Source organism: Symsagittifera roscoffensis, chromosome 1 (assembly GCF_963678635.1).
Source record: "Symsagittifera roscoffensis chromosome 1, txSymRosc1.1, whole genome shotgun sequence".
NCBI classification, from domain to species: Eukaryota; Metazoa; Xenacoelomorpha; order Acoela; family Convolutidae; genus Symsagittifera; species Symsagittifera roscoffensis.
Genome location: NC_087062.1, coordinates 26,607,227 through 26,625,230, shown reverse-complemented (window position 1 = coordinate 26,625,230; position 18,004 = coordinate 26,607,227). Strand labels below are relative to the sequence as shown.

The 18,004-nt window shown below is 33.1% G+C and overlaps 1 protein-coding gene across 1 annotated transcript in view; it reads left to right on the top strand.

Moving 5' to 3' along the window:
• LOC134856002 (uncharacterized) overlaps window positions 1–17,457 on the top strand; it is a 32,208-nt gene extending 14,751 nt beyond the window's left edge. Inside the window, exons 5-6 of the mRNA XM_063872374.1 lie at window positions 16,712–16,822; window positions 17,135–17,457. Of these exons, the coding sequence (XP_063728444.1) occupies window positions 16,712–16,822; window positions 17,135–17,292 (269 nt within the window). The 3' untranslated portion in view covers window positions 17,293–17,457. The remainder of the gene's footprint in view (window positions 1–16,711; window positions 16,823–17,134) is intronic.
• Window positions 17,458–18,004: the final 547 nt, after the last annotated feature.

Here is an 18,004-nt window from a genome sequence, read left to right as displayed (position 1 = left end):
GTGTTGTGGATGAATTCTAATATTGGGATTTCTATAGGTTGAATAAATTCATGTGGGATAAGGAAGGGTCTGGATTCTTCTGCGTTGAAGGTCTTCGTGATGGGACAAAAAATATACATTTGGGTTATGGGATCATAATTGCGAAGAATACCGTGAAGGTTAGTATCTTTGATGCAATATGTGAAGTTAAGAAAAAATGGTGAAGTGTACTTAGAGTTAATAAATTGAAAACGGTGGTGTGGTTGTCTTGATGGAGTGTGTAGATCAAAGTGATTTTGTATGAAGCGATAATATGTATATGTGTGGGTTTGTTTAGTGCGTAACATAATATCGTGTGAGCAGTGCAAATCTCGTTCATGTGGTGCAAGGAAATGAAAGGTTAGTGAAAATAATTGAAATTTTTCTTTAAAACTTTCGTAAGCTTGTGTGTCGGTTAGTGCTTCAGAAATGATGTGATCGAATTTGCGATCAAATATATTGAGTGTAAATACATATGGTGTTTTGATGAAGAATTTTTCTGTGATTTGTGGGTTAGCGAAACGATCATCATCTAAAAATTGGTTAGCTCGGATGATGTTGTGATCGTAATATTCTAGCGTATATTCGTTTGCTCGGGGTGCAGTGTATGTTTTTAGTGACTTTTTATATCCTATATAAGTAAATTGTCTATGTGTTAGGGGTGTGGTGAGTCGATATAGCATATTTTGATTTCTTTCTATATCGATGTGAGTATTAGATAAAGGTAGGCAAAGGGGGTTAGTAAAATGATAATATGATGTCCAATGAAGTGTAGGCATTAAAACTTGTTCATCTACAAAACTACGTGTGTCGTTAGTGTCGTTAGGGGTATTCAAAGTATACTGTGGAAATGAGGGTAAGGTGATTGCTAAAAAATCTTTCGTGTTAGTGTGATTTGGATGATTAATATATTCACGGGCTGTTCCTGGTTTTGTTGGAAATGGATGGTTTGGGAATTTTCTTTTGAAAGTGCGGTAAGCTCGATTAGTGCTAATTGATGATTCGGTGGATGTGGATGATGGTGCTAATGATGCGGTATAAGCTGAAGAGGGTGTAGGAGTAGGTGGGTTTGATGATTCTATTGTGGATGAAATCTGGTTTATAGTGGGGGTGTCAAGGTGGAAGGGTTGTTGTTGTAGGGTGATAAAATTATCTAGTTCTTGGGAGATTTGGGGGGTGTCTGGAGAACTGGATGATCGGTCTGAATGAAGTGAAGAGTAGGTTGGGGTGACTTGTGAAGCATAAGAGGGTGTAGAAATGGATGGGAGTGGGTTATTTGGTGGGATTGGTTGAAAAGGGGGTTTTGAAAAAACTGAGGGGTTGGTTTGAAAATTATTGGATGGAGATGGTTCAGAGTCTGCAAATTCATCAGGGGTTTCAATATTCGGGTTATTGAGTTGTGAGATGGAGTATAAAACTGAGATGTGTGAATTAGTATCGGAATTCATGCCGGATGTTACATTACTGGTGGGGAAATCGGGTGGCGGAAAAGCAAAAAGTGGTATTATTGGGATTGGAGTGGTGAGGTTGGTTGGGTGGGAATTTGAGCGGTGTAGGGATCCAAGTTGTCGGCTCATCGTGGGCTAAAAAAATTATAATTTTGAGACTGAAAAGCGGTGGTCTGGGGTTGTTCTATAATTTGTTCATATGTATTTTCATCTAGTGAATGATGTGTCATTATATGTTGAATGGGACTTTGTGATATGGTTGGTCTAAAATTTGGATTATGTGTTATTGCTAGATTTCGAAAATTTCGTGGGGCTAGGGATAATGGATGGTTATGTGGTAGGGGTGGTAACTGTGGTGCTGTAGGCGTTATGTCTACATTGTTATGTTCTTCGTCATATGTGTTCTGTCTTGTTGCTATTTTTGTGTTGTATTCTTTTATTTGTGCGTCTAAAAGAATTTTGTTTATTGACGATGAAAAAATTCCAAAAAATCCTGCAAATAGTATGCGTGCTACACTTACTTGTCTATTTACTTGTGTGTGTATAGCGCATGTATTGTAGATTCCTTTTAAGAGTGAAAAAAGAAATCCTATAAAGTTGAACATTGCGTATAAAATAGTCAATTTTTCTAAGATGTAGTAGGGCCATCCTAGAAAATCGAGAATTTCATTTTTTAGTTTAACAAAGCTAAAAATATTTATAGGTGAAATATCTTGTGGTCTGTATTTTTCACCGTTTAGATATATATAGTCTTTAATGTCTTTAAAATATCCGCTATAATCTTGTGTATAAATATCTGCAAATCCTGCGGTTTCGGCAAGTTTGCGTAAGTTTTGGTCAATTGATTGTCTTTGTATAGTGTCCATTTGTGTTAATAATTCTTGGAATTGTTGTGTTCTAATGTGACGTTGGATATCGGATTTTGAATATATTCCAATTGATTGTAGGTCAATATTTGGGTTTCGAGCAATAGCTCTTATGCTTTCAGGTGAAAATTTTTTGAGTGATTGCATTAATGTGGGATATGGGGTAAGAAGGTAATATTTATCTTCATCAGGGTTCAGTTGAACTACATTGTGGCTATTTTCTGATCCACATGGGACTGCGGTATCCCAGAAATAGGTTCGTCTTGAAAGTGTGTCAACGAAATGTACTTTATTCTTATAAAAGATAGGGATTCTTTTATAGCATCGTTTATCTTCAAAAACATATAGTGGTGATACTTTTTTGGTACAGGTATAAAACCATAAAATGTTTCCTTCGTAGTCTAAAAAATTTGATCTATTTCCTGATAGTAAATATCCTGCGTAGGGTATTTTTAATACTGCTAGTGCAAGTGATTGTAGGATTTGTGTCCTTTCTAATTCGCATAATTGGTGAATTGTTTCTAATTCAGCGAGTGACATTTCTTGAAAAATGCGGCTAATTGTGTAGTCTAATTTCATATCTAGGTGAATATCATAGTGGATATTACCGAAATATGTACTATTCATTAGTGATAGTTCTTGTAAACGTGTGCTTCTAGTGTCATGGGGTTTTAGATGTCCACCAGGTTGACTTTTACTTTTTTGAAAATCAACTGGTATATATGATGTTCCTTCGTTTATAGGGTGACTTGTGGCGTATGGGTCGATTTTTACTTTTCCAGTGGTCATGTCGAATCCTTTTTCGTATTCAACTAATATCTCGGAGTATTGTGTTTTGTGAAGTGGATTTCTGTATTTACATGCAAGTTCTGTTTCTTGATATATTTGAAAAGGTGTCAATTTATTTTCTATATTGTGTATGTTTCTAAAATTAGAACTTTGTTTTCGTGATGGATGGACTTGTTCATATGGAATTGATTGTATAAAATATTTTTCGTGAAATTTTATCATACGAGCGTGTATTTTTGCTACTTGAAATGTCGTACATGTGTCTTCGGGGAACCAAACAATTGTTGCTTGTGTTCGTGTTGTAGGGTCACAATAGCCTTGATCGTTTTTACAGGGTAATCTAATTCCTTGATAGATCATTGTGTTGTCAGATAAATCGCGTGTGAGTTGTATTTTTTCGAGTTGTATTTTCCAATCGAAAAACATGATTTCTTGATATCCTTTATTTTTTGTGTCTGCTTTGCAGTTTGATGGGTCATTTATACCAATGTGTGGTATCCAGTGTTTATCGTGTATGTCATAAGTTAATCTTCCGTGTGCGCCGTTGTATGGGTATTTTTCATCTAATTTTATATGTCCTTGATATCTTTCAAGTTCTGCTTGATGTACAGAATCTGCAAAAACTTGGAAATATACTAATTTTCTATCTGTGTTTTTATTTCTTGTGATATTTAGTCTTAGTAACTCGTTTTTACAATCTTCGGGATGGAGATGTAAAAGTCGTTCGATATTACTCTGGTAGAATGATTCGTGGTCAAGTCGGTTTTTATTTCCATTAGAGACTTGTGAACAATGTACTTTCTTTTCAGAAAATGTTGCTGTGAATTTATATCCTATAACTGTTGTTGCTCGGGCTTTTGAATAAAGTGTCGCTATTACATTTGTTGTTTCTATAGCTTGTGGTTCTGTTCCGCATTGTGATACTTGATTTATTGCATATTTGTGTAGTGTTTTTTGTTCGTTTTCTTCACAATCGTAATGTGTTGCTAATAAATCTTGGGGTCCTGTGCGGGGGGAAGGGTTTATGTTTTGATTGGAGGTTAATAGAAAAAGGAGTTGGAGAAAAATTAAAATTTTTAGAATATACATGTGTATGACAATCCTGAGTATGGGTTATAAAATGTGATGTAACCAATTGTCTTTTTGGTATATCTGTCGTATTTGTATATTACTTCAGTTGTTATAAATGGTGGTGGTAGGGATTGAGCTGTTATATTTGGTGGGTTTAATGGATAGGGATGTTGAGTAATGTTGTTTAATTTAACCGTGATTTCAAATTTTAATTGTAGACTATTTTGTTGGAGTATTTGGATGTTATGATCACGAATGTCTTCGTGGATGTCTTGTCTATATTGTAGTCTATTTAGTGCCCAGTTGTGGAGTCGGTTACTTTCTGGGTGTTGTCCAAATAATGGTGGAGGTGCTGTGAATGTATTCCAGTCTAGTCTTAAAGGAATATTTGTTGATGATTGTTCTCGGTATCTAGCGTCGAGGTTATTTGGGAAATTGAAGTTAAAAGGCGTTGGTGAACTCTGACTGATTGATGGTGTTGATGGTAGTGATAATGTTTCTGGTAGTGATGAGGATGTTGTTGCATCCGTAGAAATATCTATTGGATCATTGATTAAATTGGGTTCACCTTGTGTGAATGAATGTGTTGTCCAATATGGTAGTCGTGATGTTTGGTTTGCAGTGTTAAAGGGATTTTCACGTATTTGTTCAGATGTTGGTGTTGAACCTAAGTAATCTGAGGGTAGGCTTGAGGTGCTAAGTTGTGAAAGAAGCGTAGGGGTTTCTGGTAATATACCGATGGGGTTGTCTGGAGTACTTTGTGATGGTGACTGGGGTATATCAAAATGAACTCGGGGAGTTTGAAAATTCTATTGGCTAATTATGAACTAGAATCGCTGCGTGTTTGTCAGCATGTTATTTTGAAAAATGAAAGTTCAAAATATTTCAGAGGTGCAAAAATTATTTAAAATAAAATTAAAGCTGTTTTTGAAATTCGACTTTCTTTAATATTTTAGATTGTGGAATGAATGTTTTATAGTTTTTACGTGGTTGATTTCTAAGTCGTGATGACTCTCTATGTTCTGATTTGTCGATTTGTTCTTGGGGTATTATTTTTTCTGTCAATTTTCTATTTTTTCTTTCTTTTTGAGGTATATTTTGATCTAGCTTTTTTGTATTGTTTTTCGTTATAGTTGATTTTTTATTTTGGTTCTCGAGATGAATGTCATGTTGTTCCTTTGTTTTATTCTCCGTATGTGGGTTATTTTGAATAACTTTTAAACCTGTGAAAGAATATAATTGAGTTAGTTCGCGTAGTGCGTATTCTTTTGGATAATAAGGTAATAGATTGTTTCGATGTTGAACAAATTCTTTTTTGTCTGAGTCGGTGATTTTATATGTGACATCAGTGGGTTTGGCAATTATTTGGTATGGTCCTTTACGAAGGGGTTGTAATTTTTTAGAAATTCCTTTTTGAGTGTTAAAATTGGGTATTAAAACATATGTTCCAATTTTTAAATCGGAGGCTGGTGTAAAGCGTGAATTTATTTGTTCATTAATGTTTTGCCTTTGTAACAACTTTTTTGTTACTTTTTGGTAAATTTCATTGTGTTTTTTATCTCTGTTCAAAATCCATTCGGTGTGTGTACCGGAGGCTAATTTAAGAATTTGTGGGTGATGAAAAAGATCTTCATCGTGTGTGTGTAAAGGTAGGTTATAACAAATTGAGTCTTTATTCGGTTGGCAATGACTTTGTGCATTTTTATGAGAGTTTGCTGTAAACATAATTGGTTTTCGTGGCTTTTGATTAAAAACCATTTCATATGGTGACATTCCTAAAGTTGTCATGATTTGTGATTTATATGCTAAGGGAAATAGTTTTACATCTGCTGACCATTCGGTGTATTTTGTATCATTTCCATTGATGATACATCTAAGATATTCTTGTAGTGAACGGTTCATACCTTCGACTAAGCCGTTTGTCCAAGGTGCGTGAGATGTACGTGGTTTGTGTTTGATGTTATATAAATGACATAGTGTGATGATTTCATTATTTATGAATTCTGTACCGTTGTCTGTAACTAAAATTTCTGGTAGTCCGAATTTGGCTATCCAGTGTTCATAGAGTGTTGTGTAAGCGTAATAAGCGTTACAATGTGGTACTGGGTTAAGTGCTACATAATGTGTAAACGCGTCAACAATTACCATAATGTAGGAGTTTCCTTCGGATGAGGGTGAAATTGGTCCTTTTGTATCAAATGAAATACGGTGGTTAAAGTACAAACTTTGTCCTTTAAAATCTTGTTTTTGTGCTATTTGTTTTTGATTTGGATAAGGTTTATTTAGCTGACATACTATACAATCATTGCATAGTACTTTTATCCAAATTGGTGCATTTGGAAAATAAAAGTTTTGTATGAAATTTGAATATGTTTTCTCTGATCCAGAGTGTCCTTTAATGTTTTGTGTATGTGAAATATTAAAAGCTATAAGAATCATACTTAGAGCGAGACAGGGAACTGTAGATTCATTTAATTGGTATTCTAGAAGGTCTGTGTTTTCGTTAATTGCTGTATTATTAAATTTTCGAAAATATCGGAGGAGTGTTTTATTTCCTAAAATAGTTGTATCTGCCTTGACGGGTTTAGTTTTATATTTGTGCCATGATTTTAGTTGTCTAATTACTGGGTCAAGATTTTGATATTGTTTCAAAGTATTAATTGTAATTTTATCTGTTGGGGGGAGAAAAATGTTTTCAATTTCTAATTTAGATAAAGGAATTGTATCAAGTGGGTCATGGAGGTCAAAAACTTGATTTATTGTGTATTTTGAATCGTTTGTTTGTGGTCCTGATAAATTTATTTTATCAGTTAGATTTTCTTTTTCAATTAATGAAAAAAGGTCTTTTTTATGCGGGTGTTGTTTTACTCTTTTTTGTTGGGTGTTATTTTTTATCCATTGTGAATATGGAATTGGTTTAAAAGTTGATGTTCCAAGTAGATCAACTTCGTAGTGGTTATTTTGGCAATCTAAATAAAGTGGGAAGTGTTGTAGATTGTTTATCTGTGATTATTCAACGTCAGTTTTTACTGCATATTTGCATTCTAGTCGAGGTGATGTTTCGTTTTCTGCAAGGTAGAATTTTATATTTTTGGGTATTTCAACTGTAGTTTTACGTGTAAGTAATTCAGGTGGTGTATTTCGACTTAAAGTGTCTGGTAATGCAAGATTCTTTCCTGCTGTCCAAACTATATGTAAGTTTGGGAATTTCATTAGAATTAGTTGAAACCTATAAACTCGCTGATTTGGATCGGATTTTTGTGTAAAGAGAAAGATGATTGGTTATGGATCTGTAAATAGAACTGTTGGATGTTTTGATCCAAGTATCAGAAATTCATATTCTGTTAGTGTATATATTATGGCTGTACATTCTCTCATTAGAGTTGAGAGTCGTAGCTCTGCTTGAGTGAATAGTCGAGAATTTGCTGATATAAGGTTCATTTTGTTTGTACCATTGTGTGATTGTAATAATGCTGCGCCGATGCCAAAATTCGAAGCATCGCACATTGCATAGAATGGTTGATTTGGATCTGGAATTGTATTCGAAATTTGTTCAGTTAAGAGTTTTTTAATTTCTTCAAATCGTGCTTGATGTTCTGTGTTCCATTCAAAATTATTTTGTTGTCTAAGTATATTATAGAATGGTCTTAGGTATAATTGCATTTTATAGACATATTTGCTTAAAAAATTTAACATTCCAAGGAATTCTTGGATTTTCTTTTTGTTTGTTGGTGGTTGGAGCTTTTGAATAGCATCAATGCGTGATTTTAATGGAGTGATTGTTTTTCTTTCTATATTGTGTCCTAAGAATTTAACTCGTGTTAAAAAGAAGTGTGACTTGTCGGGAGCGGCCTTCAGATTTTCGTTCTGAAGTATTTTGTGATAGTGTTCTAAAACATTGAACATTTCTTCTTTTGTCTGTGATTGCATAAAAACATCGCCTAAATAGGTGATTGCGTTTTTCTTGAGTATTAGTGGTCTAAAAATTTTGCTCATAAAAGCTGAAAATGCTGCTGGTCCTATGGATATTCCATAGAATAGGCGGTTGATTTCATATTGCTGATTTCCAATAACAAATTGTGTTAAGCGTCGCGATTGTTCATCTAGTGGCATTTGATTATATGCACTATTCATATCTGCGGTTGTAAAGTATTTTCCGTTTATTTTTGTTAAAATAACTTGTATTGGTTCAGTAGGCCAATTGCATTTTGATTCGTCTATTAGTGAATTAAGGTATCTAGCGTCTAGAACTATTTTTAATAATTCTCCTTTTGCTAGGATGATAACAGGGTTGATAAATGTGTTACCTTTTGGTTGTTCTTCTTTGTTTACCGGTGAGATAATTTTGTATTGTTCTAAAATATCGAGTAATCTGTTTACTTTATCGTGTAAGTGAATTGGTACTTTACTTGCTCTTTGTTTTTTGAAAACTGCGTCAGGTTTTAATGGGAGATGTAGTGATGAGCTGATTTTGCCAACATCAAATTTGGATGTTGCATAGACAGATGAATATTTTATTAGCTGTTTGGCTAATTTATCAAATTCGTCTTGTGTTATTTGTGAATGTTGGAAGTTAAACATTGTTAAAAATTTCTGTTGATTCTCTGTACAGTTATTTATGTTGAATGTAGGTTTGAAATATGGGGTTTTTGTGAAATAATCTGTATTTCTTTTTTCATTACTTATTATATTATTTATGGATAATTCTTCATTAAGAATTGTGGATTGACAAATAGCTAATAACTGAAGTTTATTATTTACGCGGTATGCTTTTTCGTGTACTGGTGATATCGTAGCGTTGGTTTCGCAATATCCCAAAAGTCCTAAAGGTAATGTTACTTGATAGGGTGTATTATTGTATACATGTAACGAAATAATATCTGAATTCGAGTTTTTCAAATATTTTATGGATGAAATTGTGATTTTGAAAAATTTATGGATAGGTTTGAATTCAAAGTCTGACATATAGAGTTGTTGTTTATTCTGTTTTTTATCATATTGGTGAACTTGTTCTATTGAAAAATTATATATGTTTCCTGATAGTGGTTTCAGGTGTTTTCTTTGTTGGTTATATATTGGATAAAATTTTGAAAAGAATGGTGGTTGTTTATTTAATCTTTGGAAAAATGTTAGGGTTGTGTCTTTTGTTTTTGTGTATTTATCTTTTATTAGTATTTTACTATTCAAGATGTTGATTGTTGGTATATATTTAGAGATAAATGGTATTCCAATGCTATTGTGTTTAATATCAGTGATATGAAATATTTGTTTAAATGGTTTATTTAAAATTTTATTCTGCTCTATTGTTCTTGTGGGGAGAAGAAGTAATTGAATTTTTCCATAGTTTACCAATGTTGATCCTTGTGCTGTTGCTAGTTTACTGGAGGTTTCAAGAGGCGTTAGTTTTGGGTGTAATATTTTTATCTCATTCCATGTGGGAATGTTTATTATGTTTGATTCTGCTCCTGAATCAATTAAAAAATCAATTTCAAGATCTTGTGGTTGAAATTCTTTGTTTCTTGGGCTTTCTAAAAGAAATGGTATTGTCCAAATTTTTTCTTTAGGTTGTTCTTTTTGTATATTTTGATAGATGTGATTTGTATTCAAGCATTTTGTTTTGTCATTTTCATTAGATTGATTTGTAGTGTTGATTTCGTTAGTTTCTTGTGTCGTTTGTGTGGAATGGATGGGTTCAATATAATAATTGTGAAGGAGTTCTAATTGGTTTTCATATATATGTGATGAAAAAGGTTGTTCATATATAATAGGTTCGTAGTCATTTTCAACTGCTATCATATTGATGGAGATAGTGTTTTCTGTATCACTTTCTGAATCTGATGATCCACAGTTTATATGATTTAGTTGTAGTGTATCATCTACTGTGTCATCAATACCTGGGGAGTCTGATGTTGATTCCGGATTTGATTGTACTTGATTTATATGTCTTTGATGTTTAGGTGTACTACTTCTGTGGCGATTGTTGGAATTATTATAGTGGTTATTATTTCTGTGTGGTGATTGGGAATAGTTTCTATAACGATTATTATAACTTGAATGTCGATTTTGTGAATTGTTTCGTGATCTGTTTTGATAATTATCGTTTGATCTGTTATAGTTTGATCTGTTATATGAGTTATTCCTTGATCGATTGTTCGGATAATTCTGATTTCGGTTGTTTGAATAACTTCTATTTCGATTATTGGAGTAGTTTCTATTTCTATTATATGATGAGTTTCGTGATTGATTGTTTGGATAGTATTTATTCCTTGATTGGGAATTAGATCTAGAAACAAATTGTGTTGTATTTGAATTTGATCTGGAGTAGTTATTTCGACTATTTGGTCTATTGTAATGATTTTGTGATGAATTTTGTGTATTTCTTCGTTCTGGTGATCTTCCTCTATAACTTGAGTTATATGGTGATTGAGTTCTCGTGTAATTGGTATTGTTCGGAAGTGGTTTTCCTGAACTGTTGTTGCTGTATACATTTTTGTTTGGTAGATTTTGATCTTTTTTCATGTACTGATAGAATGATTTATTTGGTTCTTTATATTTTTGAGGTTTGTTTTGATTGTCCTGTTGTTTTTGTCTACATTCAGAAATACTATGTCCGTATCGTCGGCAATAATTACACCATTTTTTGAAAGATGGTTTGCCTTTAAAGTTTGGGTGTTTTTCATAAATATTGAGTATTTCAGTGATTTTTTCAACGAGGTCTGTATCTGATTCCTGTATATTGTTGATATTTGTGGTATTTGTTTCAATTAGGTTAACATATTGTAATTTCAGATTTTCTGTTTCTTCAAGTTTCATTGTGATTTCCGCTTGCTCTAGTTTGTCTACTAGTTTTCGAAAATCTAAATCGGGCTCTCGAATTGAGGAGGGATGGGATGCTCTCTTTTTTTATTGCTATTTTCCTTAATTGAGGTGTTAAGGTCATCATTAAGATTTCTGTCATTTTTGTGTTTTTATAGTCGTGTGTATTTAATGAATATGCTTTTCGAACTAGTGTTTCGATACGTACTGCTAATTACTTGATGGTTTCATTTGGTAATCTGCGAATTTCATTACATAAAACTCTTTGTTGTTGTTTGTTTCTTTCGGAGTCAAACATTTTTGAAAATTCTTGTGTAAATCTTTTCCAATTTGATTTTATTTCTATAGGCAATACTGAAAACCATTTTTGGGCTGCGCCGTCTAAGGTTGTCTGTATCAACGCTGTGCGTCGGTGTATCCAGTTTTGATGTAGTGGCGTATTAATTGGTTCAGGTCCTATATTTTAAATTAAATTTGCTGTTACTGCATTTAAATAATCTTCTACAGAATATTCAGGGTCTGTTCCTGTGAATACCATTAATGGTTTGTTTGATGTTATTGATGATCCACCCATAAGGTATGGATTCATTGTCATTTGTAATGATTCTGCTGCATTTGGCATTTGTGAAAAATTTGAAAGTTGATTTTTTGTTATTTCGTGTTGTTGAAGGTATTATGGAAGTGGTATTTCATTTTGCATTTGTGTTGGTTGATACGAGTGTGTAATCATTGGGTTTTGTGGCTGAATTGGTTGAAAAGATTGTGTATTATTTGGGTTTTGCATTTGTATTGGTTGTTGATTTTGTGTATCTATTTGATGTGGAGAAAAAATTCTATGATATGTATATGGTGCAAATATATCTGGTTGTAAATAATCATCATCAGAGGATAGGTAATCCGTTTGATGAGGTGCTTGTTTTTTATTTTTATTCTGTTGAAAGAATGGGTAGTTTTCACTACGATCCTGTGGAGGATGTGAATTAGTTTGAAAGTTTACTGAGTTGGTTGTTGCCATTGGATTATCCCAATATCGAGATCTTATCTGATTATTATTATTTTTTCGGGGGGATAGTTTGTTTTTGATGAATGTGTGTAATTATAATTGTGTTCCGCAAAATTGTTTCTTGTGAACGTTCTGCGTGTTTTTGACGGTATTGTCATGGGTCTATATGTTTGATAATCCATTTGTGAATATTTTGGAGCAACCGAAGGTTTAACGGTTGATTGTAAGGTTACCTGTGCTAGTGAAGTGTTTGTATTTCTTGGTGTTGTTAAATTTGGACGTATCGGTGAAATACTTTGTTGTGTAGTTGTTGTTGTTTGGACAATTTCTTCATTTATGAAGTGTGATGGTGTCTGAATATCTTGTTGAGTGAGATTCCTAGTTCCATTAAGGTTGTCATTGTGTATGACGGTCGAGTTTAAGCTGTTAATTCGCGTATCAGGTAGAAATGTATTGTAGTTTAATGGTGTTGCATCAATGGTTAATGGTACTACTCTTACATAATCTCTTGTATAAGATATTGTACTTATTGCTTGACTTGCAATTGATTGTGGGATATTTATAAATGCATAATGAGACCACTCGGGGTCCCAAACGTAGTCTGACTGTTCTGTGATGGCGGTATCATCGTTTGAATTTTGAGGTCTGAAATTTTTTCTTGCTTGTGAAATTAAATCTATATTATGTGTGAAATAATCTATTATAAACCATGCCAAAATTTTTTGTAAGTCATGTTTTGTATGTTGTGAAACTTCATCTTTAGTGAAATTTTCTTTAATTATATGTAGGAAAGTTGAAAATAGTGTGATTTCATGTCGTACCCTTATATGTTTAGATGTCTCTGTCGGTGAGACATTTGGGATTGGGATTTCGTTTTCTAATATTGAGATATAACTATATATTATGGCAAAAACTTCATTAGTAAATATGGAGTTTGCTCTTTGTGAGTTATGATATTGTATGCTTTTATATATTCTGAGAATACTTTTGAAAATTCTAAATCAAGGTCGTCTGTTTGAATTACATATTTGCGGTGATTCGGGTTTGGTGAGCTAAATTCTATGGTGTAGATTCCGTATTGTTGTGTCAAATTACATATATCTTTCAGATAGTGATCAATAATTTGTCTTTTGATCTTTACATCTCGGAACTCTGCTTTACATGGGCTGATTCCGGGTTCAAATAAATTTAGGAGTAAATTCTTGCAAAATATATGCTGCCCTCTATCATTGGGTGCATCTACGAGGAAGGGGTAGATATCGTCATCATCTGGACTATCTTCACTTGGAGTGTGTGTCTGGCTCATTTTTTCGTTTAATGACTGTTAATAGGTAATTATCGATATGTCTAATTGGTTGATTCCAATTATATAAATGTACTGGTTTGTGTTTATATTGCTTTTTTATTCTTCTTTTTCCTCTTTTTGATGAATTTGAAGTTGTTTCTGAGTCGGAAAAATATAATTGATCGTGAATGGGGCAATTTTTATCTATAGATTCTTTTAATTTATAAAGTTCGTCTAAATTGCTGGCTTCTGATTCTGAAAATGCGTTTCTATTTTTGGAAAATCTTTTTCGTGTTATTTGTCTTTGTTTGTTTATTATTTTCCTTTATAGTGTTTGTCGTTTTGTTCTAATATATCCAACTGTTTGTGTATGAGGTGTGATTACAAGGTCGTATTTTTTGTTATCTATTTCACAGTTGTGTAAAACGATTGTTTGTTTGTTTCCTAGATTTTTAAATGACATAAGGTTTAGGATGACGGATGCAAAAAGTTGTTAGATGATTTCTATTTTCTTAAATTGTTAGTCCTTACGATTTTTTGGTTAGCTTAACCTGGGTCTATTTGTTCAGGGTTGGAGAGAAAAGTATATCGATTCCGAAGAATGATTTTTTACTTTCTCGTGGCTAGTATAAGCTAAGGTGTTAACTTACTTAATCTTACTTAGGGGTAGTGATTGTGTTCAAGGGTTGGAGAATAGTAAATCGATCCACAAGTTTCAGGTATAATTAGAACGCGAGTGGTTCGTTAGATACTATTTTAAACTTACTAAGTCTAAGATTTATCCTGGGTCTTGATAAGAGGAGGGTTCAAGTGAAGGATGAATAACCGAAGTTCTTCACTGTTTATCCTAATTTGAATGGTTAGTTTTGTTCAAAATTTCTATTAGTCTTGGGTTTTTTGGAAGGGTTGGATAGTGAATCGACGTTTGAGGTCGTTAGACACTAGCTAAGTGGGTGGGGAAGAACAAAATTGTTCTTTTTGATCCAAGGATAGGCCTTGATGATCAAGTTTTAAATTTAATTAAATAGAAAATGAATTAAGATCCAAGGATAAGCCTTGATGATCTGATTTTAAAATTAAGTGAATTTAAGTTTAAAATGGTTTAAATTTGTTTAAGAAAAAGATTTAGTTTTTTAATGATATTAGTGAGCTTATGAATGCTGTTATGTTTAGGTGATGAAGCTGGGACAACTGATGATTTTATGATTACTAACAGTTTATTGTCATGCTACTAATTTTTGTTTTGATTTTCAACAAATATTTTCCAAACATGTTTTATATAATACTGCAGAATTTTAGGAAAACGATCTGAGATCTTTTTATCAATCGTTATTGTATATTAATAGTTTTGTTTAGCGCCTGAAATGATTATGAAGATTGACTTCAAGATTTTATGTTCGCAAATGAAAATCTAAATTCATTGCTAATAAAATTCTAAATATAAAAGTCTGTGTTGGCTTTTGCCGTACTATCATATAACTATTTGGTAAGTTTCTACTTTGTCGTATGTCGTCTCTGGTTCGAGGTCTTCTTGCAATTCCGGGTAGTTCTGTTATCGTTCGGAATATTGGCTCTGATCTATTGAGTCGTAGAGACATTTCGATTAAATTATCGTCGTATAACATTTTAAAAATGTTTTGTCTAAATTCTAATCTATTTTTGGTTAATTCTAAGCTATTAAGGTCTTGTTCGAGACTTATGGTCGCACCAGATGAGTTAGGACCGATGTGGTTAACTCATAGAGTAATTTCGGATAGGGTACACTGTCTGCTCGTCACGCTATCTTATTTTCGGCCGGATAGATTCGTGCAACTTCTTAGTCTAATACCGATCCTAATCTTACTCTTATACTATTCTAGTCTCAGGTTGTTTAACTAGTCTCTGCTAGGCTCAATAGATCTAGGGTATACTGGTTTATTGCGGCTGCTGAAGTTCTCTTGGAGAGGCAACTAATTTCTAAGTTAAATTCAAATCTCTCTGGTGCTCAAATTACAAGTAATTTCAGCACTTACAAATAAGTGGGTTGTTAGTTAGATGGATCATGATTGGTTAATATTAAATACTTTACAGTGGTAAAATATCTAATTTATCCAATCATAAAATGTAGTTTAGATCAGGTTCCATTACGCTATGGCAGTGGCGTAAGGTAGCATATGAAAAACTGTGGGCAATGGATAAATTCAACAAACTCGAAACTGATTGAATTCGAATGAAATCTATTTCAATCCGTTTTAATCCCCCTAAAAATAAAAACAAGTTAAGACTATTAACATGGATTTAGATCGATTTAAAATCAGTTCAAGTTTGATCAAATTCAACCTTAACCTTTTCTATTTAATCTTTGTACTTTTTTTCAGACTAAAATCAATCTCAATTAAACCTACATACTTTTTCCATACTAAAACTTATCCTAATCCATTTTTGTCAATGCAGGTTGCAATCAAGATTATTGGTGATGGTAAATCTGGTTTCGATTGAGTTTGACGAACATTTCTGAAACGAAATCAACATTCATTTGACCGCCACCCCCTTCAATTCTGGGCGCCAAGTTTTCCCAAAAGGTCCCCCCTTTGGTATAAGTTTATGATCCCTCTAAATCTTCAAAGCGAAAATAAATTAGTCCAGAGCATGGTCAAATTGTGAGTTTTTAAACTTCCAGAATTTTGCAAAAACGATCGGAAGTAAAATGTCGTTTAACGTTTGCTTAAGAGATTCGATATCTTCAATGGAGTATAAAACTTTTTTGGTTGAAACTGTAAGTTCGATCGCCGAAATTTGACTGAACAAAAAAATCACAACAAGCATAAATATTCCGTTTTCTTCGAAAGTCGGAACAATAATGATGCTTGTCCGAAAGATTCCGTATTAAACCTTAAAAAGCATTTACTTTGAAATTTGACAATAATATCATTTCAGAGCTCCAGAAAATTTCATTATAGGTTGCTTTTTTTGAAAAAAAAATTGTCAAAAAAACAAATGTGTTGGATTCTAACCATACCTGATAGAAATGATCTGCAAGAGAAACGTATGCACACGATGAGTATTTATTACTAAACGAAAAATCAATCCTTTTGGTTATATTTCATTTGCTTAGGAGAAAGAAATATAGTTACCAACGAATCCACAAAAGCACTCAACAAAATACCTCAGCCTGGAAAGTGCGGGAAAACGATACGGACTATGCTTAGACAGGCCTGATAGCCTTGTATAGATCCTCTGCGATTTGCAGAAACCTCAATTTAATAATTAATTAATTGCCTCGAGGGAGATTAATAACAGCCTTAAATAAAGTAAAATCAGTTGCGGTTTGGTCAACCTTTAAAAAAAATTAAATGTTTCCCATTGTTGAGATAAAGATAAATCAACCATTGTTGCGACAAACAAACTCCTAATAGTACTGAGTGGTCTTGTATAGGATTCATGTCTGGTGCGTGGGAAATGTTACCAATTGAGAGGATGGGCTTGACTCTGAAAGATATTCAGCTGGAATTGTGGCACCAGGAACAAACCAGGAACCAACTCAATGGTACGCAACTGCTTTTTGTATACAAAGACAACTATATTTTTGATCCATGCAAACAATTTGACAATACAATGAGCTGCTTATTTTGAAAAAGTTGTCAGTTTGGGAGTTGGGAGTTTTTTAATAGTACGAAAAAAAATTGCTGTTTTTTTTTCAATGAAACGTAGCAGTAAGATAATGTACTATGAAGTAAGATTCCCATGACAGAGAAAAATGCTGGCAGTACCCCTAACCCCCTTACGCGCCTCGTTCTCCCCAAAAAACACATAACCGCCGCTGTGAGGCATATATATTGAACAAACTTAATCTTTTTAGAAATCCACTGTGAGCCGACTGACCCATTCCTTAAGAGTGTGTATTACAACCAGGAGAACATAGAGGAGAAGGAAATGCTGTTCGAGTTGAACTGCTTCCGCAACCACTACTGGGTCTGGACCAAGGGAGACCCGCCCAGATACGCCTACTTGGTCTAAAAAGGAACGAGCCCCCAACAGAAACATGAATACATGGACTTTTGATTTGCTCTGAGCCAAGGTTTGCATGCTACAAAAGTTGTTTGAAAGAGCAAGGTCAAAAACAAATTAATGTGTTCAAATAAGCAGAAATAAACGATCCCTAAGACTGATGTAGTTTTCTATTCACTTAAGCAGTAAATTAAGAGACCAAATTAATTTTGTTTTGACATTAACTGAACCAAAAATATGGTCGGATCCACGTTAAAAATGCATGCACATGAAATTCAGATTATTTAATGACAATGCAAAAAAATGTACGGATATCGCCTATCATTAAAATCAATGAAAATTTCAGCGAATTTTCATAAAACTCGAATACTTGGACAAATGAAGAAGAAGAAGAAACACTTTTACTACTATACACAATAGTCGTTGCATTAGTATAGCAACAGTATAAAATTAAAATTAGTTACGAAGTCAGATTAATTACTCATATTTTTGAATAAAATTTGACAAAATTATTTAATCAATAAAATCATCAGTTTAAAAATTAAAATTTAAAGTATAAAAATTTACACCCTTAAAATTTGTAAGCAACGTAAAATCGTTAAAACATTATTCAAACTGAATATTTAATTACAAATCAACTAATGAATACGGAATTCACGCCAATTATTTGTATGCGTACATATAGAATCGGAATGCATTTCAGTAGATTAGAACTCTATAA